This window comes from Morchella sextelata (genome assembly GCF_020137385.1).
Source record: "Morchella sextelata strain SCLS chromosome Unknown scls_4, whole genome shotgun sequence".
Lineage (NCBI taxonomy): Eukaryota > Fungi > Ascomycota > Pezizomycetes > Pezizales > Morchellaceae > Morchella > Morchella sextelata.
Genome location: NW_025408619.1, coordinates 1834461 through 1861705, shown reverse-complemented (window position 1 = coordinate 1861705; position 27245 = coordinate 1834461). Strand labels below are relative to the sequence as shown.

The 27245-nt window shown below is 47.8% G+C and overlaps 7 protein-coding genes across 7 annotated transcripts; 2 read left to right on the top strand and 5 right to left on the bottom strand.

The window, feature by feature from the left end:
• Positions 1–1164: 1164 nt before the first annotated feature.
• On the bottom strand, positions 1165–1794 carry H6S33_010389 (uncharacterized protein; the record flags this gene model as incomplete). The annotated part of the gene is made up of 3 exons (XM_044841769.1): positions 1165–1515; positions 1599–1661; positions 1735–1794. 3 exons carry the CDS (start codon positions 1792–1794, stop codon positions 1165–1167), a joined length of 474 nt encoding a protein of 157 aa, XP_044697532.1.
• A 3006-nt stretch (positions 1795–4800) lies between these two features.
• H6S33_010388 (uncharacterized protein) lies at positions 4801–6067 on the top strand (the record flags this gene model as incomplete). The annotated part of the gene is made up of 4 exons (XM_044841767.1): positions 4801–5079; positions 5154–5355; positions 5428–5517; positions 5577–6067. The coding sequence occupies 4 exons, from the start codon at positions 4801–4803 to the stop codon at positions 6065–6067; spliced, it is 1062 nt and encodes a 353-aa protein (XP_044697531.1).
• A 4038-nt stretch (positions 6068–10105) lies between these two features.
• On the bottom strand, positions 10106–12035 carry H6S33_010387 (uncharacterized protein; the record flags this gene model as incomplete). Its single annotated transcript, XM_044841766.1, has 2 exons — positions 10106–11561; positions 11644–12035. 2 exons carry the CDS (start codon positions 12033–12035, stop codon positions 10106–10108), a joined length of 1848 nt encoding a protein of 615 aa, XP_044697530.1.
• Positions 12036–15991: 3956 nt separating this feature from the next.
• Positions 15992–16763, bottom strand: H6S33_010386 (uncharacterized protein; the record flags this gene model as incomplete). Its single annotated transcript, XM_044841765.1, has 3 exons — positions 15992–16196; positions 16248–16522; positions 16575–16763. 3 exons carry the CDS (start codon positions 16761–16763, stop codon positions 15992–15994), a joined length of 669 nt encoding a protein of 222 aa, XP_044697529.1.
• A 1381-nt stretch (positions 16764–18144) lies between these two features.
• H6S33_010385 (uncharacterized protein) lies at positions 18145–20187 on the bottom strand (the record flags this gene model as incomplete). Its single annotated transcript, XM_044841764.1, has 4 exons — positions 18145–18613; positions 18701–19777; positions 19898–20017; positions 20096–20187. 4 exons carry the CDS (start codon positions 20185–20187, stop codon positions 18145–18147), a joined length of 1758 nt encoding a protein of 585 aa, XP_044697528.1.
• Positions 20188–23229: 3042 nt separating this feature from the next.
• On the top strand, positions 23230–24401 carry H6S33_010384 (uncharacterized protein; the record flags this gene model as incomplete). The annotated part of the gene is made up of 2 exons (XM_044841763.1): positions 23230–24146; positions 24209–24401. The coding sequence occupies 2 exons, from the start codon at positions 23230–23232 to the stop codon at positions 24399–24401; spliced, it is 1110 nt and encodes a 369-aa protein (XP_044697527.1).
• Positions 24402–26092: 1691 nt separating this feature from the next.
• H6S33_010383 (uncharacterized protein) lies at positions 26093–26981 on the bottom strand (the record flags this gene model as incomplete). Its single annotated transcript, XM_044841762.1, has 3 exons — positions 26093–26145; positions 26210–26613; positions 26680–26981. 3 exons carry the CDS (start codon positions 26979–26981, stop codon positions 26093–26095), a joined length of 759 nt encoding a protein of 252 aa, XP_044697526.1.
• Between the last annotated feature and the right edge of the window lie 264 nt (positions 26982–27245).

Here is a 27245-nt window from a genome sequence, read left to right as displayed (position 1 = left end):
GTGATAAGTGGTGTTTGCTTTTTCCTTGACCATACCCCAGCATGGCAAGATCAACCAACGATAACCTCTCGACTCTACTTCCTGCCTTGCGCGCAGGGGCAAAGTAAGCTTCGTAATACATCGTCCCTCAATCACAAGTTGTCACTCTGCAGATCCTTATAAGCCTGAAGACCAATCTCGTTAATTGTGGCCAATACCCATACCAATCTAATTTTCCAAGATGATATACAACGAGGAGCATCGCCAAGGGGTCCAAGTCCTTTGAGGACAATCAAGCAAGACACAGAAAATTCAAGTCCTATCTCACAGCCAAAAAGCTACACAGAGCAATTAAATCATCCTACGGATAATCGAGTTCAATGATCTTCGGAGAAGAATCAGGGCGCGAGATGAATCTCGGCGGCTATGGAGAGGAAACAGGAGTTGTTAGGGCCAGGGTTAGATTGGAAACCTAGGTTAGGGAGGAACAAGCCCGAGAAATACTGATCATGAGTATGGGAGAAGGGGGGGGGGGGGTGCGAGCGAGATGTGAGACTTAGGAAACCACTGCCGCGGGTACTTTGTTGTAGATTCCATGGCCCAAACAGAACGAAGATAGGGTTCTAGAAGGGAAGATCAGCACGAGACATTTGAAAACTCAGATTGAAGCAACCGGGTTGGAGTTGTTACCTGCCCTACGATTGAATCCAGCAATACCAAGCAAAATGAAGTGGGTGGGAACGCGGGGGGACCTATGAAACAGGAGATAAATGAGGTTGTAATTACTCTAAGAAGAGGATGAAAAGTACTTATGCCCTCTTGCCGTGTCTCTACCTTTTGAGAACAGATAGCTTCTAGAGTGGCACTAATTACATGTAAGCTAGCTAGGAGGTACATGTAGCTAACATGACATGTACGACTTATCATGGAAATATACAAGAAATTAAAGATTGAGTTTATTTGTAGAATTTACACAGTCAGGAACTTTCCTAAGAGTGAGAAATTTGATATTCACATTGCGGATATGAAGGAAAGATTTTCTGTTTGATTATACTGAAGCTGCGAAGCGGAACTAATGCTCAAACGTTCGGGAGCAAACCTCTAGAACGAATCCAAACTCTGCTCCTAACCCCGCTTCAACTCTACTCAGGTCAACTCCATCCTCTATCAATATCTCTCCCTACTCTACTGCTTGATGTACTTCGTATGCGTCCCCGTCGCCACAATCTGTGTCTCTCCACTGGGCAAGACTTTCGAAATATTGACCGTCAAAAACGCCAAACTCCTGCCCACCCTCGATGCCTGCCCCACCACCAACAACACATCTCCCTCCTGGGCCGTCGCAATATACGTTGCATGAATATCTGTGCTCAACCCCGTCTTCTCCAACCCATGAGAAGCAATCACCATACTCCCCATCCAGTCAATCAAACATGTACTGACCGTCCCGTGCAGGAACCCCTTTGAGTTCAAGTGCTTCTTCTCGACCCGTAGCCCCGCCTTCACGGTGCCCTTCTCGACCGAGGTGATCTTGATCTGACAGTTTTCAAACCTTGCGTCAGAACCACAATTCAAAGGCAAGGCTGGGCCAGTATTAAAGATAAACAACCTTCTCTAACGCAAATTGGTATATTGGGCTGTTCTCCCGAATCTGCGACCAAATCTGCAGCGGGGGAGGTGGACTACATGTTAGCTACTACTGCGGGGACGCTCAAGCCGGGTAGAAGCCGATGGATGCATCTGGGAGAGACCCACAAGCTCTACATGCTCTTGCAGGAACTCTGCTGAGCATGTTTGATCTGTGGGAGTAGCCATTTTGGAAATGTTGGTTGCGTTCTATCAATTCGGAAGGCGATCGACGGTGGTGAATGTTAGCGAGTGACGCAGACTTGAAAACTTCAACATGATAGGGTTAGGGTTTATAGAGGTATCAGGACTACACAATTCTGAAATACGTATTCCTCGTTCGCAAATAACCTTTGGTATTTGTTTTAAGCTGTACATTTCCCGCTATACAGCTGAAATATATCTATCAGTGCCATAAAAACGGATGATCTACCATTGATAGTAATTAAACTACATGTGGCTCAAGATAACTACATAATTGAGGGTCGAACGGATATCAACTTCAAAAGGTTATATCCGCAGCAAGTCGAAGATTTGTTATCTAATTTTTTTTAATTACTCAGTTCAATGGTTATTTAAAATGCTAACTTTTACACAGCCGCTTCAAAGTGTCTCGAGTCATACATTACCAATTCGACAATATAAACCCCCAATCAACTGTGGCGATCGGACCATAGGCTCATAACAAACAAATTCAGCGAGATATTTCTCGTAATATCATAAGTCCATAGTTGTATACATACATAACGGCTCAACTACTCCAGTAGGGAATTGAAACGACCAATAAACTGGAAACATCGTCCCAACAAGTAATGAAAACAACTGAGACAACACGACTCCCCGAAACAATTTTATACTTTTCCGCACTTTCCGCAGGAGCATTTACGGTTATGACCAATCAGCAATTCAGGAGCCATTCTCTGTAGAAAGAGCCTTGAGCCCGGTCAGGACAAGTTCGAATATCCCAACAATGTTGGGGAAAAATAAAAAGAATAAAAAAAGAACCAGCGTAAATGGAAATAATCCAACTGGGCATCATCATCATCTCCATCAATATATAGTAATAATCTGCCCACGTACGTACAGCGATGGGGAAAATTATTGTAGAAACAGGGGTCTAAAAACAGGGTTAAGGTGGCTGCCCTGGCCAATAGGACTCTTACCATACTTCTACAATAATTTTCCCCATCGCTGTACGTAAGTACGTACGTAGATAGAGTACTCAGGCCTCGATGCCCATGAGTTGTTGAGGCGGATGACAGGGGATAGTCGAATGTCCAATCAAGCACGGTGCTAGGCATTCAATGGGATGATTGGTAGTTCCACGAAATTGTTTTCCGGGACGCGTTGGAGCCCATCACAGCAGAGTCACAGGGCAGAATTCTGCCCTAAAAAAATCAAGGCTTTCAATATTTCCAGCTACAAGTTTAGACGGACACTCAGACTGTGCTTTAACGACATGAGATTTTTAGGCTTTCTGTCCGGATCCCCTGATCGGTTATTAGCTAAGGGAAAAGGCGTTTTAAGGGTGAGATGCGATGGGTAATTTGAGATGAGATAAAATGTGGGGTGTGATTACACATGAGGTGATGTGCCTTAGAGCTCGCCAATATCTACCAATCATTGGAGGTTCTAAGTATGCGCACTGATGTGTATATCCAGGAACGCTCACATGCTTTATATGGGAGAGATGGGAAGTGAGAGATGAGAAGAGGGATTTAGGTACATAAATCATTACTCATCTCCCCAGGTAGACCGCCACTGAGTATCAACCTCTTGTTCAGCCGTAGGTTCTGTACTATGTACCTGCTACATATGTAGCTCACTGATTATTAGTAGGTGGCTCTCAATATGGCTTTAGCCCATACCCTTGTCTTACTTAAGCTTTCCACCTCAGTACTTCATACAAGTACACACGTCGACGTCAATGATCAAAATTCAAACCTGGTATTACCTCCATCGCCATATCCCACCTGTTGCACCCGATCCTGCTACCCAACCCGGGGCTTACCTACCTAAATACCTTATCGCACAAGACTATTTATCGTCACTATTAATAACCTCGGCTGCCTGTCTCATGCACAATCCGCTCCGCAGCCAGCGCCGCGCTTAATGCATAACCAAAGGATTTACCGAATTGCGCCCTGTGCTCAAAAGGCTTCTTTTCTTGCTGTCTCAGCCATCATCGTTTCCCCTCTCTCCCTTGCTCCTAACGAATTGTAACGGGCGGGAGTGACGGAAGGTTCTTATTGTTGGCCTTGTTGGTTCTTGGTTAATAACCAACTATTCTCTAAACTAGGGAATCTTTAACGAGCCGGGTCCTTCGTGTTTGAGAACAACTGTATTTGGCTATTGATCATGGTGATCATATCAAGAGTTTAACTCGGTCTGGGTGGTTCTTCTAACATAACTCAGGTGCTAATTATAAGATTACAATATGAAGATGATCCGCCGTTACGGTACAAAGTGACGGTACGAAGATCCGCCGTTGCAGGACAAAATAATCTCCTATCAGCAACATAGAACACCATTCATAGATACAGACAGCACTCTCTAGAAAGAAGCATACAGATTTCTCGAATACACAATAGCCACTCTCTTGCCCTCAACTTTCTTGCCCTCACCTTTCTTCCCCCAGGATTACAGATCCCTCTCTCCCGCAACACCCCTCCGCCTCTCTCCTTAACTATGACCGAGGCAAGGGGACACACACACACGCATACATATACACGCACACATGCAATCTAATCTACTCCACTCTACTTTGTCTACTCCGAGTTTCTACAGTACATCACAAGGTGCACCGCTTCTGTAATCGCCGTTCTACAGGGGAGGATATAAAATAGACAACTGAGTCAATATAAAACTACATATAAAAACCGTCCGCACCCCCCGATCGACGGCGGAGATTATTTAGTTTAGTTTAGACTTCCCGCCGCAGCACATACCCGCGATATCGTACCATGGGCCAGGAAGCGGAAGATCAGTCCATCATATATACATATACCCGTTCCACGAGCGAAGTACCAACTACGTAGGCTTTTCTTGTTCAAACCGGGCAGTTAGCAGCAGTAGTAGCTATAGTACTTCAGCGCCCAAATATATACATAACCTCTCTACCGCAGCGCAGCAGGATTCCAAGGCTCTCCTATCAAGAAATATTACAAGCCCGATCATACAACTAGCTAGTTCACAATGAAGGACTCATTGATCGTCTCTCGAATCGCATTCGACATATTCTCCTGCGTCGCTGTCCTAATCTTCATCGGACTACGTCTCTGGCACCAGCGCCGTCTCCGCCGCGAAATCGAGCGCTCCGACATCTGGGCAAATACCAGCATCATCATCAGCACAACAATGTTTGTGACGTGGATCGCACTATCAACTAAGACGCGGCTTGCGCTGCTGGCTTGGGAGAGAGCCGATGAGGACAGTCGAGGGGTTGCGCCGCCAATTACGGAAAAGGGACATTTTGTATGTTGCTGTTTATTGTTTCTAGTGAGCTATGGGGAGAGAAATGTAACAAGGCTGATATGTGTGGAGAGTAGCTGCATTTTATGGGAGGGTTTGCATATGTGACGATACTCTGGCTAATCAAGTCGGCATTTCTGGCGACGTATTATCGCTTGATACCAGCGCTCAAGACGAGGGTGCGGATGGCGTTGTATTTTACGACGGGGTTCACGGCCATGACATATGTGGCAAATATGCTCCTTCATGGGCTATACTGTCTGCCAATTAAAACGAACTGTAAGATAAATCTAGGATCTGTTTGAGGGGGTGTTGGTTGTTTATATTTATACTCATATCAACACCTTATAGGGACCTCTGGCCCCCACAACTGCACCACCTTCCGCTCCGTACCTAGTCTCACCGCAAATACGTTTACAAACGTTGCCACAGACCTCCTCCGTAAGTAAACCCAATATAAAAAAACTATATAATGAAACCACCTACTAACATTTCTCTAGTCCTCGGCCTCCCCCTCTTCATCCTAAAAACACTCCAGCTCCGACCACGCGAAGGCTTCGCTCTCACCTTCGTTTTCCTCGTCGGCATCGCTTCCACAACAGCATCTGTTCTACGATGGGCGTTCATATACAGTGCCTACCGACAGGAGCAGGATGTTGAGGGCGCAATCTACAAGATCGAGATCATCAAGGTCTGGACAACGGCCGAGATATCGACTGCCACCATCGCGTTCTGTTTACCAGTGCTGAGGAGCCTGGTACGAAGTTTCTGGGTATGGGAAGGGCGCAATGGAGGTGAAAAGGATGGGAGGAAGATCTTTGGCGGCGGCGCGCCGATGAGGTGTGGGGATAGCGGGGTGGATGCGGCGACGGTGGATGAGGAGGAAGAGGTGGGGGCGGTAGATGTAGATGTGGAGAAGGGGGTGAATGGCGGGGATGTACCGGTAGCAGAGATAGATAGTGGGGTAGGAGAGACAGCGGTGATAGTGTGAGTACGGACCAAAACCCCTTGATGGGGGCTTTCTTTTTAAAAATTGTGTTTGTTTTGAATTTGTACTAGGCGTTGACTGCGCAATGGGATGTTTAAGTGGTTTATTTTTGTTTATTTTGTGTATGTATTGTATGTAGCTTTTAAATCTAAAACTCCAGATAGAACATGCACTGAGTCAAGTATCTGTCCGCACGCAAGCTATTGTCGAGGTTGATGATCATGGTATATCACTCGATCTGGAAAAATCGCTGTTGCATATTGATATTTTTTAATTCATTTATTCTATTTGGAAACGATGTATCTTATATGATTTATTCTCCAGAAAGTGCATACAGATCACTAAATGGTTTTTTATCGCATGCACTCTATCGATATAGATATCGGTACTAGACTTGAAGCTGTGTTTTTCGCTGTTCATATAAGGGGGGGACTTTGATAATATTTTCGCTAGAACACACCATGTCTATGAGGGTTAAATGATTGCGCGTAAGCCATGGTCAGCATAAAGATAACTTCTCTATGCCGCTAGACCATCTAACTCGGTTCCTGCAGTAATTATTGAGGTAACTTTGGTAAGGCTACATTATCTTCGCTGGTATAGCAATATCTATGACTGAGTACTATCTATATAGTGAAATCTTAAACTCACATATATAGGCCTACCACCCTATGCAATAGAGTTACGAAGCCCAAGGCGTAATTTCTTCCCTTTTCTTTAGCACTTAATTCAGGCTTTCTTATCATAGCCGCCAGTACATACTGATTCTTATGTCCATAGTGTTTCAAAGTATGTACATCTTAGTTTTGCTGTCAATGCCAAGATTGTAGTTCCACTGTATATAGCTCTTAGGCCGAGATCTCGTATTCATCTATGCAGCATATCTTATCCCGTAGTAGGCTTTTTTTCTCAAGTCAATATGTAATACTGATTGAGTAACACCTGTGTAGTATCATGATATCATCAAGTGCATAATTAATTACAACTTCCCCACGATCTAGATCTAGATCCGCGTGAAGAGATACGACAGGTCATCTCTCCGAGCCTCATTATATAGATCCCCACAACCACCGGCGAAACACCTCAAATCTAGCATAGACCTCACCATAGATCTCTCCATAGACCCCTCCTCCCTGCATCGTACACCGGCCATCACCCCGCGCCAAGACCCACCACGACACGCACAGACACCGAGTGACAACCTATGACGCATATCGGAGAAACAGCCTTAAACAATCCGCCAAGGAAAAAATTAGTTCCGCCCCGGAGTAGGGTGCAAATGTCACCACACACACACTCCGTAGTCTAGCGCCCGTTGCACCCTTGCCTGGGGTTCATTCCTGCACTCGACCGGGGGAGCAGAGTAAATGCCGGGCGATCATGATGTGGTTCTGTTGCGGGGGAGAGGGGTTGAAGAAGCGGAGCTTGGCGGGAGCTTGGTAAATACGTGAGGCTTAAGGATACGGGGTTTGGAGGGGGGGTGTTAGGTGTTACGGACTTGATATGTTGTGGGCGGTTGAGCGGTTAGGTAACGTAATACATGTTAGTAGGACTGCATTATATAGGTTATCCTTTCAAAAGTCTGCCTAGCGAGGCTGTGAGAATCCTCACTTACCATTCTCTATAAAATCTGACTTCTTTCGTTCTCTTCTCTTTCTTCCCTCGTATATCTAATTCTTTCCCGTAACAAGGCTGGCCTTTTTTGCTTATTTATAGCCACGTTGCCTCATGTTTTGCATAAGTGACATGTTATGGTCGATCCATGAACATCGATCCGCAATCCTCCAGCGGCGTCATCCGCGAGTAGAAATCTTATATACCGCATTTAGTCAATAGGCAGCCCAGTCAGTTAATATAGCGTCAAAATGCCTCTTTAATTCAATCTTAGGACCCCCTATCGGACCCTTACCAATTCGTAGCGCTCAAAATTTACGGATAGAAAGAAAGCTGAACGAAGCCCCTTTTCTGGTGATATGGATCCAGTTTGATATGGAAAGGAAAATAGAGGATGAAGTATGACGTCTGGGACAGGGTACATATGTGGTTGGATTATACTTTCCCGCTGCACCAATTGGGATCACAACGCATCACTCGCGCCAAGAACTCACGTATTGATTGATCGATCGATAATTCATTCGTGAACCCACCTATTTGTTGAGATATGTAGCCTACGGGTTTAGGATGATATACGTGGTCATAATAATGTCATATACGAGTAGTCTATACGTTACAAATACACTTGTATATAAGCCTCTACTGTTGCGAATTGGTAGCGAAACCTCTCTTTATATTACCTTTTGATATTTCCATACCTCTATTCGATCAACGCTATTTCTCCCCTTCGGCATGTACTCACCTCCTCTTTATCATAGGCCAAAGTCAAACCATTCCAAGAAAAGATAACCATTCTGCCTCCTTTCGGGCCCTCGGTATCACCCAAGACCCAAAAGGGGGCAGAAAGGACCTAACGCAAAAAAGCCCCCTCCTCTTCATACGAAGAGGAGAGGGCAGCCAACGAAGCGCACAAAAGCACGCACAAGTTAGTATAGCTCGCTCACTCCTGCTGGGCCCTCGGTATCACCCAAAGCCCAGCAGGGGCAAAACGACCTAACGTAAAAAAGCCCCCTCCTCTTCATACGAAGAGGAGAGGGCAGCAGAGGCACGAGGGAAACGACTGAACGCAAAAAAGCCCCCTCCCCATGAAGGGGAGAGGGCAGAAAGCGAAACAGCCTAAAAAAAAGCCCTCTCCCCATGCCGGGGAGAGGGCAGAACGAGGCCGGGAGGACCTAACGTAAAACAGCCCCCTCCCCAAAAGGGGAGAGGGCAAAGAAAGTACCAACCCGTTTGTCCAAAGAGGACGAACGGGTTAGTAATAAAGTCCCCTCCCCTTCACAAGAAGGGGAGAGGACGGGCCACCACCAGGGCCGCACCACCACCAGGAGGGCACGAGGGCACCAGGGCCGCACCACACCGCCAGGCCACCAGGGCCACACACCAGGCCACCAGGGCCACACACCAGGCCACCAGGGCCAAACACCAGGCCACACCCAGGCCACACCACAGGCCACCAGGGCCACACACCAGGCCACACCCCAGGCCACACCACAGGCCGCCAGGGCCACACACAAGGCCACACCCCAGGCCACCACCATCTTTCCCCTCCCTTCCACAGGGAGAGGTGAGTGCTGTAGCACTCATCTCTCTGCACCACGAGGGTGCAGAGAGATCCTTATGATTTTTGTAACAAGTTGGGCTGTGGAGGAGTTTATAAAGAAAAGCCGTTTCGGCGCAAAGGATTGTTTTTGGCCGCTTTGTAGGGTTTGACCTTCGGTGGTTGGACATCCTGGGGGGTTAATGTTTGAGTTTTGGCAGTTATCTGTTGATGGCAGTGGGAGGTATCTTGGGAGGGGGCGTATAAGTCTCACTCGGAAAACATGTTCATGTAGCTATCAATGTGTTTAGATTGGTAAGGGGTATTTGTGGAAACATCAGGTGGACTTTAGTTTGAGGTTTGGTGACAACGATGGAAGAAATAAGACAGAAGTATTTTTGACATAGTACTTGGGAAAGGTATACAATTAATGAATTAAGGGGGAGAGAGAAAAAAAAAAAACTTGGGAAAGGTGGAATCATAGACTATCACTCGCATATTTCATGCGTGGCTTTGCACTGAGTGGCCGGGGAAGAGAATAGAACCCCATAAGCTAGCGTGGGAAATAGTTCCTCCTGTGGGGAGTGAAGTGCCTGACGCATTATTATAGCCAAAGAGACTGACTACATGTATATTATCCCGTTTTTATGCAAACTCCTTCGCTGCAATCATCGGGAAACACCCCGCAGCACAAACAACCGACTCGCAGGCCGCGCCGACTTATAGACTATATTGGACGGACCAAAGCTGGGAATGAAAGACCAAGGGCATAAAGCAATTCGGTTTTTTTTCTTTCCGTAGTCTAATCTACCTGTAGACACTACATTCACCAAAAAGAAAGTCTAGAAAATCTAGAAAGTCCCAGCTACATAGCTACATACCGCCACCATCTACGACCTGCCAACCCCCGGCTGCACCCACGTCCCATTCCCCTCCAGCACCCCCGCCAACGTATAATCGCCCGCCTCCCCACCTCCATAATACCCCACCCGAACATACAGCTTCTCCCACTCCTCCTCCGCCCCATACCTAGTCCTCTCCCACGTCGCCTCACCCGTCAACCCGGGCACCCTAAACCTCTCCACATCGTTAATCAGCACACTCACGCCCTCCTCCCACCCGCGCAGCTTCCCCGCCTCCCACGCAAATGTCGCATTCGCCGCCCCCACCTGCGGCGCCACCAGGACCGGCAGCGTCGAGAAGTAGAGCCCGTCGCCGCGCAGCGACTCGGGCGTCTCAATGATCCCCGCGAACCCCCACCGCGCCACGCCGTTGATGAAGAGGCCGATCAGCAGGCCGGAGCAGATGAGCGAGACGCGCGTGCGCATCTTTGTGCCCGGCAGGAGGGTGATGCCGATGATGTAGTGGTGAATGCGCAGCGAGGAGCCCGGGATGGCGGCGAGGAAGCCGAGGACGATGCCGATGGCGGCGTAGAGGGCGAGGTAGCGGGGGAGGCGGCCCTCGAGGCGCAGGGCGTGGGCGTGGTAGAGGACGATGAGGGTGATGATTGAGCAGACGATGACGAGGGCTGAGATGGCGCCGGGTTGCTGCTGGATGTCGCGGGAGGTGAGGCGCGTGATGGGGATGAGGGGGTCGATTGTGATGTTGTTGAGGGCGCCGACCCAGAGGGGGCCGAGCCAGAGGATGGTCTTTTCGATGTTGGCGGAGGAGGGGAGCGCGAGCGTGTAGGAGATTACGTGCTTGAAGAGAACATAGGCAACGAAACAGGCGGGGAGGAAGCGGGATAGTGCGAGCGAGACCAGCTCGTAGGGGTTTGAGTAGGCTTCTGGGTCCGAGCCTAGAGCGACGTGGAAAAAGAGGGCGCAGAACACCGAGGGAAATAATATCACTGGTGTAGTAGTTGTCAAAGAGAGTAGTACGGTGAACACCAACGATACTGCAAGAAGATGCCAGCGCAGATCAGTGCAGTGCGAAGTAGACACGCCCTTGAGAAACGTGAACGAAGACGGGAACACCGAATCGAAGCCGATCGAGGAGATGCCGTGCTTCCTGACACTGGGGAAATAGTGGTTTTCTCCCACCATGGAGTAGACACCGCAGCCGCCGTATTTGTCTGAGATGACACCTGCGTGGATTGCCGCGGAGCAGATGAAGGAGTCGGAGCGATATACAGAATCGATATCCTCTGCTCCCTGATCAGAGATGCTCACGTTGTTGACGGGCCCGCCGATCACAAACGTGTCGTAGATGATTACCTGGTCTCCGACGACCCGCGGGTTGAGTACATGTGTCCTGGCACACTGGGCCGGGCAGCGGAATGGTTGTGTATAGTTCTGGAAAGGGCCACAGGAAGCACCGTCAAGGCCGCATCCATTGTTCTTTGCCCTATGAATTAAAGATTAGCCATATATTCGGAGTATAATATCATATATAAATAATATCATATGGGGGAAAGAATAATAAATACCACATCGTATCCGCGCAACTCGCCATATACGGCGTCACCCCATCAACCCTGCTGCGGAACCTCGAATTGTGCACAACAGCAACAAACGTCGTCAACCACACAAACCAAAACAGACCCAACAGCGCCGCCCTCCAACTCCTCTGCTTGAACGGCCCACGCCGCAGAAGCTTCGCCGGAATCTCCTGGTACTCTGGAAACCACGGTTTGAGCGTTGTATCCCGGGGCGGGACAGGACCTTTAATCCATCGGATCACCTTCTGATACAGCAGCGGGGCAGTATCAGCTCTCGCAGCCGGCGAAAGCGGTGTCGCAATCGTGTCGTCGGCTGGCAGGATAGTTGAAGCGGCCGGCGACGGCGACGGCGACCGTGAACGAGTGTGTGGGAGCGACATTAAGAAATGGGTTTAACACGATCCGGTGGGGATTTGAGAGCTCTTCTCTTTTTTTTTTTTTGCCCGGGGAGTGAGTGGAGCTTCAGAACATGGAGCTAGCCTGAGGGGAACGAGGCGGAGCACGGAGTTAATATTTGGGACAGCACGCGCAGCGACATCAGCGCGGCTATTCGCTTATGTTACCGCTTGGGGCTTAGAGCGGTTGGGCGCGCGGCATCACATCATCGGAGACAGGGTCGGGCACGGCCTCGTCGTGTTCCAGATGGTGAACTTCACACGGAAGGCAGCTCTCAGAGGATTAACGCGCACCGTTGAAGGCTGATTGACTGGCAGGTGTTGAGACGTGAGACTATGGGCTTTATGCTAGAGAGAGAGAGATTGTGTTATAGTAGCTAGTGCGCCAGGGGGACTGGTGTTTGTAGCGATTATCATCGATCGCAAAACACGCGTGTGTGGTTTGGCTCTGTTGTGAAACTCACGGAGAGGGAGAGCTCAGCGCGACTCGTAGAGATTCCAACGAGTGATTGGCGGTGAAGAGATAGTTGCTTTCTGGTGTCTCGATTGGGAAGTGGCGCACGTGCAAGTGCAGATCTAAGATCAGCGGGAGTGAAAGTGCTAGCGCTTCTAACTAATATTCTATTCGGGGTTTTGTTTCCATCTGTTGGTTCCTTACTTATGTTGGACGGAGCCCTCTATTTCTTTAACTGAGAGAGTATCATGCTTGTCTCAGGAGGTCAGCATACAGCATAAAAAAGGGGGGTAAAATTACTACAACATGACGAGTGCACGGCTTGCCTAAGATGTAGGATATAGAATCTAACCGGTAATTCCAAGAGATGATAGCATTGAATCCTGTAGACAACTATATTGGAAGGAGCTTTATTCACAGATATAGAAAGTATCCTGTTGAGTGATCCAATCGATCGTAGAAGGGAGGAAGGAAACAGTTTTTTTACGGGGTTTTCGGATACTGCGAGAAAATATCATTGAGGAAGATCCCTCTAACCGTGAAGATATACCAGCTACATGTAGTCTGGTATATCTGTTCTACTTGTACAGTGCATGAGTGTCCAGCTCTCTAGCTATAGCTATGAATAAAGTGTTGCTGATTATTGACCAACGTCCCTTATAATTATCGGCAGTCTCGTAATCTACTCTTACATGTATACGTGGGCGCTGCAAAGAGTACAAATCTGCCCCCTTTCTCACTCTAACCACATAATTTAAAACTTTATTCTTAAAACTGTAAACCCAGACCCTCACCCCCGCGCCCCCCCCGCCCCCCCCCCCCCCCCGCCCCCACTGCTTCCCCTCCACTACCCCACATGCAAGGCACAAGACCTGGTTCATCTGAATGGTTCATCCAAACCCCAAGCAGCTTTAGCTTCGGAACAGTTACGGCTGTGGACAGGCAGTAGGAGCATGCGGAGAAGGCGGTGGTATGATGTATCGTTCGATTGTGTGTACGCGTACGGCGCTCAAGTTGAATTAATGTCCGTACTGTGGACAACGAACCGTATATAAACTCGGCTTCCTGGGGCTTTGGGTCTGCAGGGCGTTGATTATATAGACAGGCTGCTACTGTGGCTCAACTGATCCTGTAGTAAAGAACCTGGATGAAGTCTGCACCGCTTCTGCCGGGGATAGCGCTATAGCGAGGTCTAATCGGCTGACTCGGCTCATGAACCAGACTGCGCTCATGAAGCTTCTGAAACAATGTAGGTCAAAATTGCAAAGCTTGAGCCGGGGCCCTTCTAATATCGACAGCTGTACCTAGGGCTGTATGTTCTGGACACAAAGAACCCACATAAAGTATTGATTAATCGAGTGATCTTTCATGAACCAATAACCACCGGGAGGGAGGGTGTGCATGTATACACCGAGGGTAGGCGTGTTTTGGGTATTAGCTCCGGTTTTTTTGCATGCGATATGTATATGTACTTTATATATGTCCTATTCTATATATCTTGCTCGGGTGCCCATCTACCGGGAGTCAGTAAATTCTTGTCTTCTAATATGCACTGCCCTTAATTCTTCTAACCTACTCGCCCTCTGATTGGTCGAGAGCGGAAAACCCTGACCCTGCCAAAATGCCACCCGCCAACGGCGTACCCCAAATTTAAACGGTATGTCAAATTCGTGAAGATCTTTCTTTCCAATAATTTTCACAGACTGAATAAACTTTTAAAATATACTGGGTGGTATTGAGATATCATCAACGGGGTATCAAAAGCTATTTATTAACGGGGTATGGGGGAGGTATCATTAAATACATAGTTCTAATGATCAACGGGTTATTTTTTTCTTTCTTTGTTTAATTCATAGTTCTATCAACGGGTGGTATTGAGAGATACCTTAAACAGGAGGAGTTCAACGGGGTATCCACGGTGTATGGGAGAATCATCAACTAGGAACAGGTTCATAAGGTCCCTTCACTAGCGGGGGAGGCCCCGGGGGGGGGGGGAGGGAATCGAGATGGAAGGCCCCATTAAAGGCAGTTAATTGGAGTAAAAGGAACTCGCGCTCGCGAGGTAGTGTTATGTACATACTATTCGAGGGTCACGGCGGAGGACGGAAGTATGCTACAGACTCACTAGCGCTCATTGATTTTTAAGGGAATTAGAAAATTACCTACCATCAACCACTTCCTGTGGCCTAACAAGCTGAAGTGTCGCCCAGAGGAGCCGAGGTCGATAGTTGGAACCTCCCAGACTTGGTGGGAAAACATACACTGTGTGACTGGGTAAAGAAGCAGAGCGGGATGCCTCTCCCTTTTGCTGCTTTGGACCTTGGAACACGGAATTTACTTTTTTTTTTTTTGTTCCGTTTTTTTGAAACTTTGAACGGCGCCCACGAACTCCTCGAGGGTTGTACTGACTCGTATGTATGTACTACATGTAGTAGTAAGAGGTACTTTAGTATGTAGCCACCCCGTACCACCCTACTACAGCGCCAAATACACAGATAAAAGGCTTCGTTGAGTATAGGTGTTGGGCCTAATTCCTCATCGATACCAAATTCAATTATTTGTTTTATTTTGGAAATTTACTTCTTACACCGCTGCGTAGTATTAAAAAAGCTAGGCTACCACAGCCTCACCTACGAGGTGAATGCTACTAAAAGCCGTGGGTAGATTTAGCGGAGTAGGGGGCGCTAGAATGCGGGGAGAGGTCGGATTTTAGAAACAGTGGAAGATGGCTTCGTTGACTTGCCTGGAACAATCGTGCGTGTACTTGGGAAACTTCAAAGGGCGAAATATGCTTAAATTGACGTGATGCGAGTGTATGCTATCCGAGTAAGAAGATGTTATCGGTTCAATGCGTTGAGGCCAGACAAGGTTAAGAGTCGCGACTGAAGAATATTTCTATCTTCCCCTTCATTTCTCCATCATCCATCTCCCCCTATTTTATCACTTCACTCCGCCCTCAGCATCCCCCCATTATCAAAGATCAGTGCTAGGAAGATCTAGAGGGTGGGAAGATTGATGCCACGTCTGTCTCTGGGTTGTGGTTATAAAGGTAGCGGGTTGGCTTGGGCGAGATAAAGAATTTCTACGGATGCTACATCACTGTAGGAATAGGCACACCCTGTCTCTCTTCTAGCTTCGTGCTTAGACTGACGTGACCATCGGGCTCTTGCTCATTTTGGGCGTTGCACATTAAAGAAGCCTCACAGAAGGTAAATTGTTTTATCATTCCTTATCCCAAAGCCACCTTCCATCCAGAACCACGTTTTGCCCAATTTGAACACCTCATTCGGTACTCATGATGTGCGCTAGAACAAGAATGAAACGCTAAAAAATTGTGTTCATTCAAGGTCGTGGACTGCATGTACTAACTAATGGAGTGCGGGAAGACAAAGGAAATTAAGAGGATAGAATCTGCACTAGATATATCTCATCATAAACTCGACGCCTACTCATCGTTGAAACCCTCACCAACATATCTTACCAACTCCTAAGCTACCGCGGTTTCACTGCTATCTCTCCCCTTCCAGAACTCTCTAACTTTCTCATCGTCGGCTACACCGTACATCTTCCCGTCATCCGCGGCCGGCACCGCGGCCGGCACCACGACCGGGGCTACCTTCGCCGCCGCCTTCTTCCTCCTGTCGTTGACCGCGACCAGCATTGCAAGCATTCCTGTCACGAAATAAAGAATACTAACGCCATAATTAGCAGCCTTCACCACAAACACCAATACAACAACTTACATTTGCATTATGACCAGCGCCACTATAAGCTTGACCAAGTGCCCATTTAGACCTTGATGTCCTCTAGCCCCATGGCTACGTCTAATGCCGTTAAGATACCTCGTCAACTGGTTAGGCCTCCCATCAGTACGGAAGTTGTTACGCAATAGGCCAATGGAAGCAATCCAGCCGATAAAGAGGGCAAGGTCGAGACACGCTGCCACAATCTGGACGGAGAAGGAAAAGAAGAAGACTGCGAAAATGCCGAAGAGAGTGATGGGGATTGAAAAGATAGACTACACATTGTTAACAAGGATGAAGGCAAGGTATTTTTGATGGAATACTGACGAAGACTTCAGGAACTATCACTTCGTAGGGGATAAAGCGTGAATATGGGCCCGGGCGTGCAAATTCACGGTGCTCATCGATGATGTATGAGAGCGAGCCGAGAAGAATTATGCTAAAGGCCAGTTGCAAAAGGCGGGTGCACCAGGTGAGGGTTTTAGCAAAGTGGGCTTCAGAGGCGGTGACGGCCATGGTGCGGGGTTAGGTAGTTAGGTGAGAGGTAGCAAAGTTGACACTGAAGCGGATGGAATACAGTAATCTTTGGGGTGGAGTATATATATAGGCTCCTATCCTTATGAGGATGAGGGACATAATACGATACTAATTCTAACCAACAGGTATTTCATGATATGATACTCAGTACTAACTAGCTACAGCATTGATCGATTTAGCCAAGAGGACAGAGACGCAGATAACATAGCTCTCGCACGACTCGAGCCCGGAGTCGAGTCAGCCAGTACCTACACAGCTCGCATCCCCAGCTTACGAATTCCTAGGTACCAAGTACTCTACCTGCACCCGCCTGTCATTCCAAGTCTGGGCACTAGAGCACGAAACACAAGGCGGAGTAAAATAAAACCATCCAGCTCAATCATTGACGCACCTTCCTGGTACTCACTCTTGGCGGGCTTACAATCGACGTGAATATAAAGTAAACCAAAGCCGTATTAGAGTTCCAATAAGGCTGAAAATCTCACCCGTATACACACCCACCCCTTCGTACGGCACTCTATCGGCCGTCGTTATCGGCCTTAAGGTCGACGTTGGACGCCAAGGCTTGGCCGGCGGAAAGTTTACCGTTTTGGGAATGTCTAATAATTGGACACCGAGTAAAATGGCTTTTGAAATCATGTGTAGCAACAACACCCACGGTAGATATGAGCATAGGTGGAGTGCAGACTTGAAGGTTATGGCCCATGGGATTACTCTTTCTTGGCGTTTTGCCCGAGTAAGCCCGGGTGGGGTGCTGTGCTTGGTCTATGACGAGAGTCAATGATCGCTTGGCGGGAAATGTGGTAATGAGCAAGTCGAAATCGGTCGACTTTAGAGCAGATCGATGGTGCTTTTTATATGGCCAGGAATGTGGATACAAGTCGTTTACGGCAATGACTGACTATCACTGAAGCACATTGGCGCTAAAGCACATGAAGGATCTTTTCTATGGAGCTACGAAATATGACGGGACTGGAGGCGAGTGAGAACGACAGGGTTTGCTTGCGGCATACATCCTGGTAGGGCATTGAGCTTCACGTGAAGAGATCTGAGCAAACGCCGTTTTGTTTCATGTTTCTTAAAATACCTATGCCGTTATCACATAAAAAAGAATCTAAAATGCTAACCAGATAATGAATGCCCTTGCCTTACAAAACAATCTAAGGAAATGTTAACCCACTGAAAGATGCCTATAAAACCCCAAAGAAGAAAAACGCCAATGCCAGTATCAATAACACACCCACCATAACTCAGACCAGTCCAACTGGCAACCCAATAGAAATAATAAATAAAAACTATCCATACGTGTATGTACCCACCACTACCACCCCTCTGCATCCTCACGAACCCCCCACTAGAACTAGAACTCACGCCACCTCCCAGTCACAGCATCCCACATCATTCTGCGCCCATCCGGTGCATTGTAACGCGCGTTGATCATCGGCATATTCCCCTGCACCTCAACCCTCATCTGCGGAAACTCCCGGATATGGCCACCATGGTTGACAAAGATTCGAGGCACCTCCATGCCGGCTGGTGCTCCTCCTCCATGAGCGGGCATCATTCTAACGGGGATTGCTCCCGCGGGTATCGCTCCGAAGGGGATTGGTCCAGCGGGCATCACCCTGAAGGGGACTGCTCCAGCGGGCATTATTCTGATGGGGATTGCTCCGGCGGGCATGGCTCCAATGGGTATTGCTCCAGCAGGCATCGCTACATGAGGTATCCCTCCCGCGGCTACCACCCGGCGGAGGTTCTCCGCTATCCACATCTGGCAGTCGCATTCTTTCCACTTGACGCCGCAGGTGTAGCAGAACTCGGCGCCGCATCTAGGGGTGTTTGAGGGTTAGGTTAGCTTTTTAGCAGGCCATTAAATTTTGGGCATATAGAAAAGGATTTAAAGGAAAGAACTTTACCTGCACGTAATGTGGTTACAGCCCGAGTCGAGCTCAACCATCATATTACAGCTAAAGCACTTCTTCCACCCCGCCGTCTGCGCAAGATTCAGCACGTCCTGCGTCGCCTTATCCTTCGGGCACGCTGCGCCCCTATGAAACGCGCCCTTACAATGCGCGCACGTGCGGGCCCGACACTTCGCGCACGTGCCATAATCCGCGGTGATCCACAGCGGCGGGATAAACGCCGAGCAGGCCCGCCGGGAGCAGTAGAGCCTGTTGGGCGTCTTCCACTCCTCGCTCTTTGCGTAGAACTCGGTCTGCTCCGCGGTGCTGAGGACGAGGTTGGCCCAGGTGATGGGGATGGCCTGCTTGCAGCAGCTGGGAGGGTATAGGTCTTCGCTCTTGGTCGACTCGACGAAGAGGCGGTTCATGCAGGGGCGGCAGTAGTTGTGGTTGCAGCCGGGCGCGACCATTACTTCGTCGAGGATGAAGGAGTCCATGCAGGCTACGCAGTCGAAGGTCCGCTGCGCCGTGCTCTCCCGCTCCCGGGTTTTGCCCTTGCCTTTACTTTTGCCGGCGGCGGTGATGTAGTTCTGGCCGCGGGCCGGGGCCGCCGCCGCCACCGCAGGTGCAGCGGCGCCGGCGGCGCTACGTGCGGCATCGACATGCGCGAAGGCGGTGCCGGCGAGCTCCATTGGGAACTCGATCCGACAGCACTTTAGCGGCTCATAGGGCTCCCTTTTCGTCGCATACATGAACATCCTAACGATGCACCCGGAGCAATATGTGCACCCGCAGGGAGCACTCTGGATCCCCGTATCGGAGGAACACATGGCACAGATCCCGCGAGCAGGACCGGCGGGATCCATATGAGCGCGGACAGGGTTGTGGGGAGGTACATCTAGTTTTGCGAAGATGTTCTTTTCGCGGCCTTCGCGCATCTGGGAGGGGCCGGGCCTGGGCGTGGGTGTACGCACGGGCGCAGCCGGTGCGGGTGCCGGTGCGGGCGTGGGTATGGCGGCGGCGGTGGGGTTCTGGATTTCGGCGAGGGAAAGACGGAGGGTGTATTCGAGGACATCATCGTCATCGTCGTTTCTGTGTAGGGTTTTTTTTTTTTTTAGTTAGCTTGTTTACTTATATATATGGATTTACTGGGATAGTAGTCGTAGTAGTGGGCATTTAGATTCATGGAAAGGTAAATGAGCTGCGGCTCACTTATTATATATCCCTGGCATCTCATAATACCCGCCTGTGTTCTGCATAGGCACTTGCGCCATGGCTTGTCTCATTTCGTCAGGCATCTGCCAAACGAATACGCCCGTATCCAGGTTCTGCCTAAAGGAAGAGGAGCGGTGTTAGTAATTACAGTTAATAATGTAAGATATATAGTTACATGTATTCAAGGTTATTTACCAGTACGGGACCCCATTTTCTGCGGTATGTTGAGCCCAACGTTGCCCGTTAGCCCAGTAGTTATACTGCGCATTAGGATTATAGGCACACATTTCTCAGTTTATACTAGTGGTATTTGTGTTATCTCGGTCAGTGGTAGTAGTATCTGCAATGATCGATCTGAAGGTTCTTTCCTGTATTTTGAAGTTGAAAATAGTTTGTTCTGCGCTGTTTTCTCGAGTATTTGGATGTTTATCGAACTGCGAGATATGAATAAAAGATAGGCAGCCCATCTCCTATGTCCCAGCTCCTTTTAACCAAATCTTCAACGGTAGTACCATTTTGTCAAAGTTTACCATTGGGCATATCCTCAAACCCTCCGTATACAGTCCGACTAAATGACTGGCTCAACTCAAGGGGTGTGACTAATATTCACCTTATCGTCACTCGAAGACAAGAATACAATGGTATCGAGCAAGTCCTCTGGCCTGTGATTCGCCGGAAATTGATTTCGCTCTGTATCATGGGACCGTAGATATCCATTTGTTAGAGAAATACTATTTTGCAGAGGCCTCGATAGCATCATTGACAAACACAAGTGTTAACGTAGAATTAAGCAGGGTACATAGAGTTTGGAGGAGGAATTTCTATAAAGCGAGTGACACTTGATGCTTCAAGGGGTCACGTGGGGGAGAGCAGCGTTTTGACCTGCCAGAACGAGCTATCTATTACGTGTAGTGCTGTGGCCTTGGCAAAAGCTTCGCTCTATTGGATTAGGTCATTAAGCACAGGGTAGCAGGTGCTATGGCTGTCGGCACCAGATTTAATGATGACAGGGGATATGAAACCGGTTCGCGAATATTTCCGTTGGTCCTTGGTAAATATTCGTTGACTTGTCAATGTAAATGGAATCTTCCATGGACAGCCTGTTGTGGATATCGCATCAAGTTTTGAAAAAGAGCTACATATGAGCCGAGACCCTAGCCTTGATTCTCCTAATGATTTCGAGTAAATTACTGACATCAGCGCTTTTAGTCCAGTTCTATTGAGCGGAGAGCGTACTGAGATGATATTTAGGAGGCATGTATGTAGCTACTCTACATGTATGTGCATACAGTCGCACCTCGTTATGTCGTTAGCGTATTCTAGGAGCCGAATCCCTACGAGATAGCAAATATACGATACAGCAAATAGTTTTTGGTGTAGAATGTCCCGCAAATCCGTACGAGACAGAAAGAGATCTGAGATATCGAATTACGAGATAGCGAGGTGCGACTGTAACTATTTCTAAATCGAGTGATTCATCATGATCCAGGCTCCGTATTACTATCGCATCCTTGTCCAATAAGCACAAATTGCGCGATTTCCGGGAACAGTACTTAGCCCCACCAAACCCAGCAAGGAGTACGTATAGATGGAGTGATATGATTATCACCCTTCAAAAGAGTAGACATGATTCACGTGTAGTGAGAAAGGGATATTGAAGTCCGTCCGAGTATCATTTCTCACCGCTCGGCGCTAGCGCTCGGTCGCTCTTTAATCCCGTGTTTGCCTCCTTCACAAGTGAAATTGATTTCGCTTTGTCAACTCGGTGGATAATGAAGTGAGGTGATGTGATTATTTTCATTCCAGCACACAAGTCATCGCAGTTGGCTCTACTCGGGTTGTAGTCTCCCGAGCTGACCGGATGATACAGCGGAAATCCCGTGAGCTTGGATTTGGGATGCTTTTCTTCCTCCCGGAGAAACGTTAACCGGAGCCGCAAATAGGCATCTTGATTCTGATCTATTTGTTCGCATGCCAAGCTGTCTGTCGTACATATTGAAAAGTCTTGTTTTTTGATCTCCCCTTGGCAAATGCACGTCCATGGAATTGAAATCCTATAATAAATCCAGCGGAGATTCTTCTCCGCCAGACACAGTACGCGCACTATTCCAAAGATTATTAATGCGATAGGATGATTTCAGGACGGACTGTGAATGGAATAAAGTGCTTCCAGATTTATTCTAGCTGGCCCTTCGGTGGGCTAATAGAAATCTATCGACATCGGACTATCGCCAAGCCGAAATGCTAATAAACGTAAGGCGGGGAGAACAACGAGGGTTAGCAAGTCTCCCCGTGCCGGCCGCGTTCGGTGTTTATTGTCCGATACTAATGGACAAATTTGAAGGACTAGGTGGCTTGTAATACTATGTAGGTATCGGTCTAGAATGCGATTTGTACTAGAAGTTGAAATGGCTGGAATCAAGAACAGCGCACAAGTACTATATGCTGCCATTGTGTTGACCCGGATATATCGGCGAGGAAATGCATGCCCAGATGCTCGATCGTATATAGTATATATTACCTAAAGCTTGTCTGGGGTAATTAATTTCTAGAAATGTTGAGATCAATATGAGACGGTAATATAAGAAGTCGAATCAAGCATTTCTAGGGCGTACTGTACGTACCCGATACCCGACAGCTTGTACTCCATTCGCTTTTTGATTGTACAAAACTCCGAAAGGTTAAAGCTTCTCGGACATACGTAGGCCATCTAGAATTCCCGTTTCAGTGCAGGGTTGCGAGATTGATGGGGAATAGCTAAGCTTTGACATGTGTACCGATGCATTCGCTTCCGGATTGCCGACCCTTGTAACTACACCTCAATCTGTAACTGGCGGTAAAAACACCGATATCAATAATCGAATTAGGAAATGCACGGGTATTCTTTACCCAATTAATCCAAGTATCAACTATCTTGAACGTTGCATGATGCACTTTAGGGTAGAGGTGTTTGTAGTTTCAAACAATTGTTAGCCCGCAGTGCTAGTGAGTCCTTATGGTTATCTAGAAGATTACTATTTTGAAAAAGCTAAACATTCCTGCTAGATAGTACGTACCTACCTGCAGTCCGTACCCATTTACCTACGGTCCGTACTGTAGGAATTCTCCGTCCCCCACATTTGAACCCCTAACAGGGAATCACTGAGGTGGTTCTATACACCTCAAATTCCTATATAACCTTCTTGTATCCGTCGTATCTTTCAAACTCCAGTCCTCGCTCATCATTCATTCTTTACACCTGCACAGCTCAGTCTTTACTCTCTTCCTTTCATTCTTTCCAACTACAACACTACAGACAGGCTCTTTAGTTCCTCAATCAACTTACCATCATGAAGTACATCACTGAATCTGCCCTAGTGGCTCTCACCGCCTTCTTTGGCCTTGCTTCCGCAGCACCGGCTACTGATATCGAATCCCGTTCGGTTTCTTGCACAGTCACTTCCTACACCAATGTTGCTGCTGCCAAGAAGGCTTGCACCACTCTCGTTATCGACAGCGTGGTTGTCCCTGCCGGAGACACTCTTGATCTTACTGATCTCCTCGATGGTACCACGTTGACCTTCAAGGGCACTATCACCTTCGGATACAAGGAATGGTCAGGTCCTTTGGTCTCCGTTTCCGGTTCCAAGATCACCGTTGTTGGTGCTTCCGGATCCATGTTTGATGGTGATGGTTCCAGATGGTGGGACGGAGAGGGCAGCAACGGCGGAAAGACCAAGCCAAAGTTCTTCTACGCCCACAACCTTGATGATTCCACCATCACCGGTGTCACTCTTAAGAACACCCCGGTCCAGGGTTTCTCAATCAACAGTTCTTCGAACTTGAGCCTTAAGACCATCACCATCAACAACAAGGACGGTGACACTGATGAGCTCGGCCACAACACTGATGCTTTCGATGTCGGCTCTTCTGACACCATCACCATTGACGGTGCCACCGTCTACAACCAGGATGACTGCTTGGCTGTCAACTCTGGGACCAACATTATCTTCAAGAACGGATACTGCTCAGGTGGTCACGGTATCTCCATCGGATCCGTCGGTGGACGCAGTGACAACACCGTTGACACTGTCACCATCAGTGACAGCACCATCGTCGACTCCCAGAACGGTGTCCGCATCAAGACCGTCTACGATGCCACTGGTGAGGTCAAGGGCGTCACCTACTCCGGAATCACCTTGACGAACATCACCAAGTACGGTATCGTCATTGAGCAGGATTACGAGAACGGCTCTCCCACTGGAACGTAAGTAACACTCTGATTCCAAACAGTTTTGACAACAATGAGATACTAACTTTTCTTGATAGCCCTACCACTGGTGTCCCCATCACTGATCTCACCATTAGCAACGTTAAGGGTACCGTCAGCTCCTCTGGTACCGATATCTACATTCTCTGTGGATCCGGTGCTTGCAGCGACTGGTCTTGGTCTGGTGTCTCCATCACTGGTGGAAAGACCTCTTCCAAGTGCAAGAACGTTCCTTCCGTTGCCAGCTGTTAAGCGGTTGTTTGAGATAGTGAGTCGGTGGCGTCTATAGGACTCAAAGATGGTTTTGGAAAGGTGTGATAATATGGGGTGAAAAGGCTGTAAGCTTGTTGTAGATTTTTATTTCTTATGCCTCTCTTGAGAGTCTATATTTTTGTATTTGATATACTTAATTCATTATTATATAACTGTCGAATTGCTTTCCGATGTGATGAAATGAAGTGAACAGATTGAAGTGTTTCTTTTTGGAAATGAGCTAGCCAGAGGTGATGTGTGTAACGGAATGGTTAAATAGCAAATCTGTCCTAGTGCAGCATATATAATTTTACCGCTGCATCAATAAATACACGTAAATTAAAGCCACATATAAGTAATGACATTGTTGTGTGACAAGCTTTACGTAGTACTTAGCCCGTTTCCTACACTCACACTCTAAGAGTAACACGTATAACTGTTGAGGGCTCCAACCGCTTTGCCGCTAGATACATCAGATAAAAGGACGCATGTAAGCTCAGATCTTACCTACATAGTCCCACACATAAATACTCACATTCAGGCACACAACTCCTCAAATATCCCCCAAAAGATAACAATTTCAGATTCAGTTAACACTACTAATCGCTATCACTTAAAATAAAAAGACCATCTAGATTAACATTCCCGTCGCACAATTCTAAAGGTGATAATGTGGTTTTGGCACTGGCGATCATGAGCCTTCAGTTGTCGATCGCGAGTGATTTCTCATGCATGAATTACACCAGAATACCTTACGAGGGTGAAAATATATTCGACTCATACCGGTTCCATATATCCTTTTGGGCTATTTCCTCATCCTTTGGCTAGTGGGTCTTCACTTTTAGGACAGAGGAGAGAGAGTGTGTAGGTGGGATTGCGAGTAGAGTGCAAGTTTCGTGCCAAGGCTTCACGAGCGATTGCATTCTCCACAACCGCACCTGAGTCAGCGCAAGGAAAGGTGATATGGCGTGGGTATCCGACTACTATATGTATTTGTGAGGGATGAGGATATGCGAGGTTGACGATAGAATATAGCAAGGTAGCTCTATCGATGATTGCGGCCACCCCTCAATATATAACTCACGATACGTATACGTCCCCAATATAGAAACATTAGCTCAATCCAGAACATCCCCTAAATTGATTTATATAGTGATCTAGGCTTAGGATTTTCGGGTCGAGGCCATATATACGAGTGGTGTTACACTCAGCCTGAGACCGACGACCCCTAGCTTGTTTCAACCCCCCAACGCAGACCCGAGCAGCTGACATTGAGCATTCACAAATCAGCATACTACTACATTTATGTGTGTTGTTGGGTTTTTAAATCCAGTTTGTATATATTTCAATGGTACCTTTTACTAATGGGGAAGTTTAGTTTATAATCATTATATATCACTCGATTTTACTTATTCTATAGCCAGCTAAATAGTATTCTATTAATTGGTTAGAGTTAATTGTCTCATCTAGTACGCGTGGACTGCCGAATATGGTATGCTTCTCTCCTCGCTCTGGTACTCAATATTCCACAAAGATAATATGTGCATTGAAATCCTAATATAACCTCTCTGACTATATACACATATCCTTGCTCAGCAAGGTCTATCTAATTTCAACGTGTTCACCTCCGGTGTCACACTATAACATCTCGCCACTATAATACGACTCCCTTAGTTTCATTTTTAAATAATTTAGGCAATCCACTTCTTCGACTTCTTGGAGCTCGAGCTCGACATAACGGCCGCTAAAACACATATATTAGCTCAAATTCATCGTTCATAATCACTTTCAGGTCGGGTGCAACTTACGTCCAGGAATCTCATAAGTAGTGAGTCCAGAGTAGATGTTGCAAGTGATACCAGGGTCAGTCGAAGCATAGGCACCCGGGAACTTGGCAGTGGGACTCGGGGTCCCACCGCTTCCACCGGTAACACGGAGCTGCACGCATCCCATGTAGAGCTGAGCACCAGGGTACGAGCTTGCCGAGTGCAGAGCGATGATCTCTCCACGGAGGAGGTAATCACCGTCGGGGATGTTTGTCGGGATCTTGACAGACCATTTTCCAGTCTTGTCTGCGTAGAAGGTGTCGACAGCCCAGACACCACCGGAGAGACCGTCTTCGGCGATCTTGAACCAGTCGAGCGAAGTCACGTCGGTGACGGTGCTGGAATCATCAACCTTGGCCATGTAGGTAATGATTGGTCCCTTGTGGCTATATTTTGGAAAAGGAGTAAGTAACGATTCTGTAATATCTTTAGGTATGAGAATATATGCTTACCTGGAGGCAATCGGATCATCGGCGTCAGTAGCACCTTGCTCACGGTTTGTGTGATGCCACTCGTGAATCACTGTGCTGCCGGCTGTGACCTCGCAGACAGACGCTGCCGGAACATTTCCGTTCACGTTGCAGGCCATGTCGGCGGATGTGACATCCTGGACTGGGTTGTTGTTGGGAGGAGCACGCACACAGTCAGTTGTGGAAGTTGAGGAGTCTGTCCAGAAGTACTGGAGAGTTGTGTGGGCGGTGGCCTGAGTGGCAAAGAGGGAGGCAAGTGCGAGGAGTGGAATTGCAGACTTCATTTTGAACTTCGTATGGGAAACTTTTATGAGTGAAAAGAGTGGTAAAATAGAAGTCTGGCTTCGAAAATGAATGAAGTGAATGGATTCAAGCGTGAGGATGATGAGGATGGTATTGAAAAGAGCGGCGGAACTGAGTGTTTATATACACATATCTGCTTTGACATTTTGAAATTTTGACAGGCCGACTGAAGGAAGCTTAAGGTAAACAGAGGATAAATTAAGTTGATAGATTGCGGAGTCTGAAGCCCGATATGCCCATGTCTT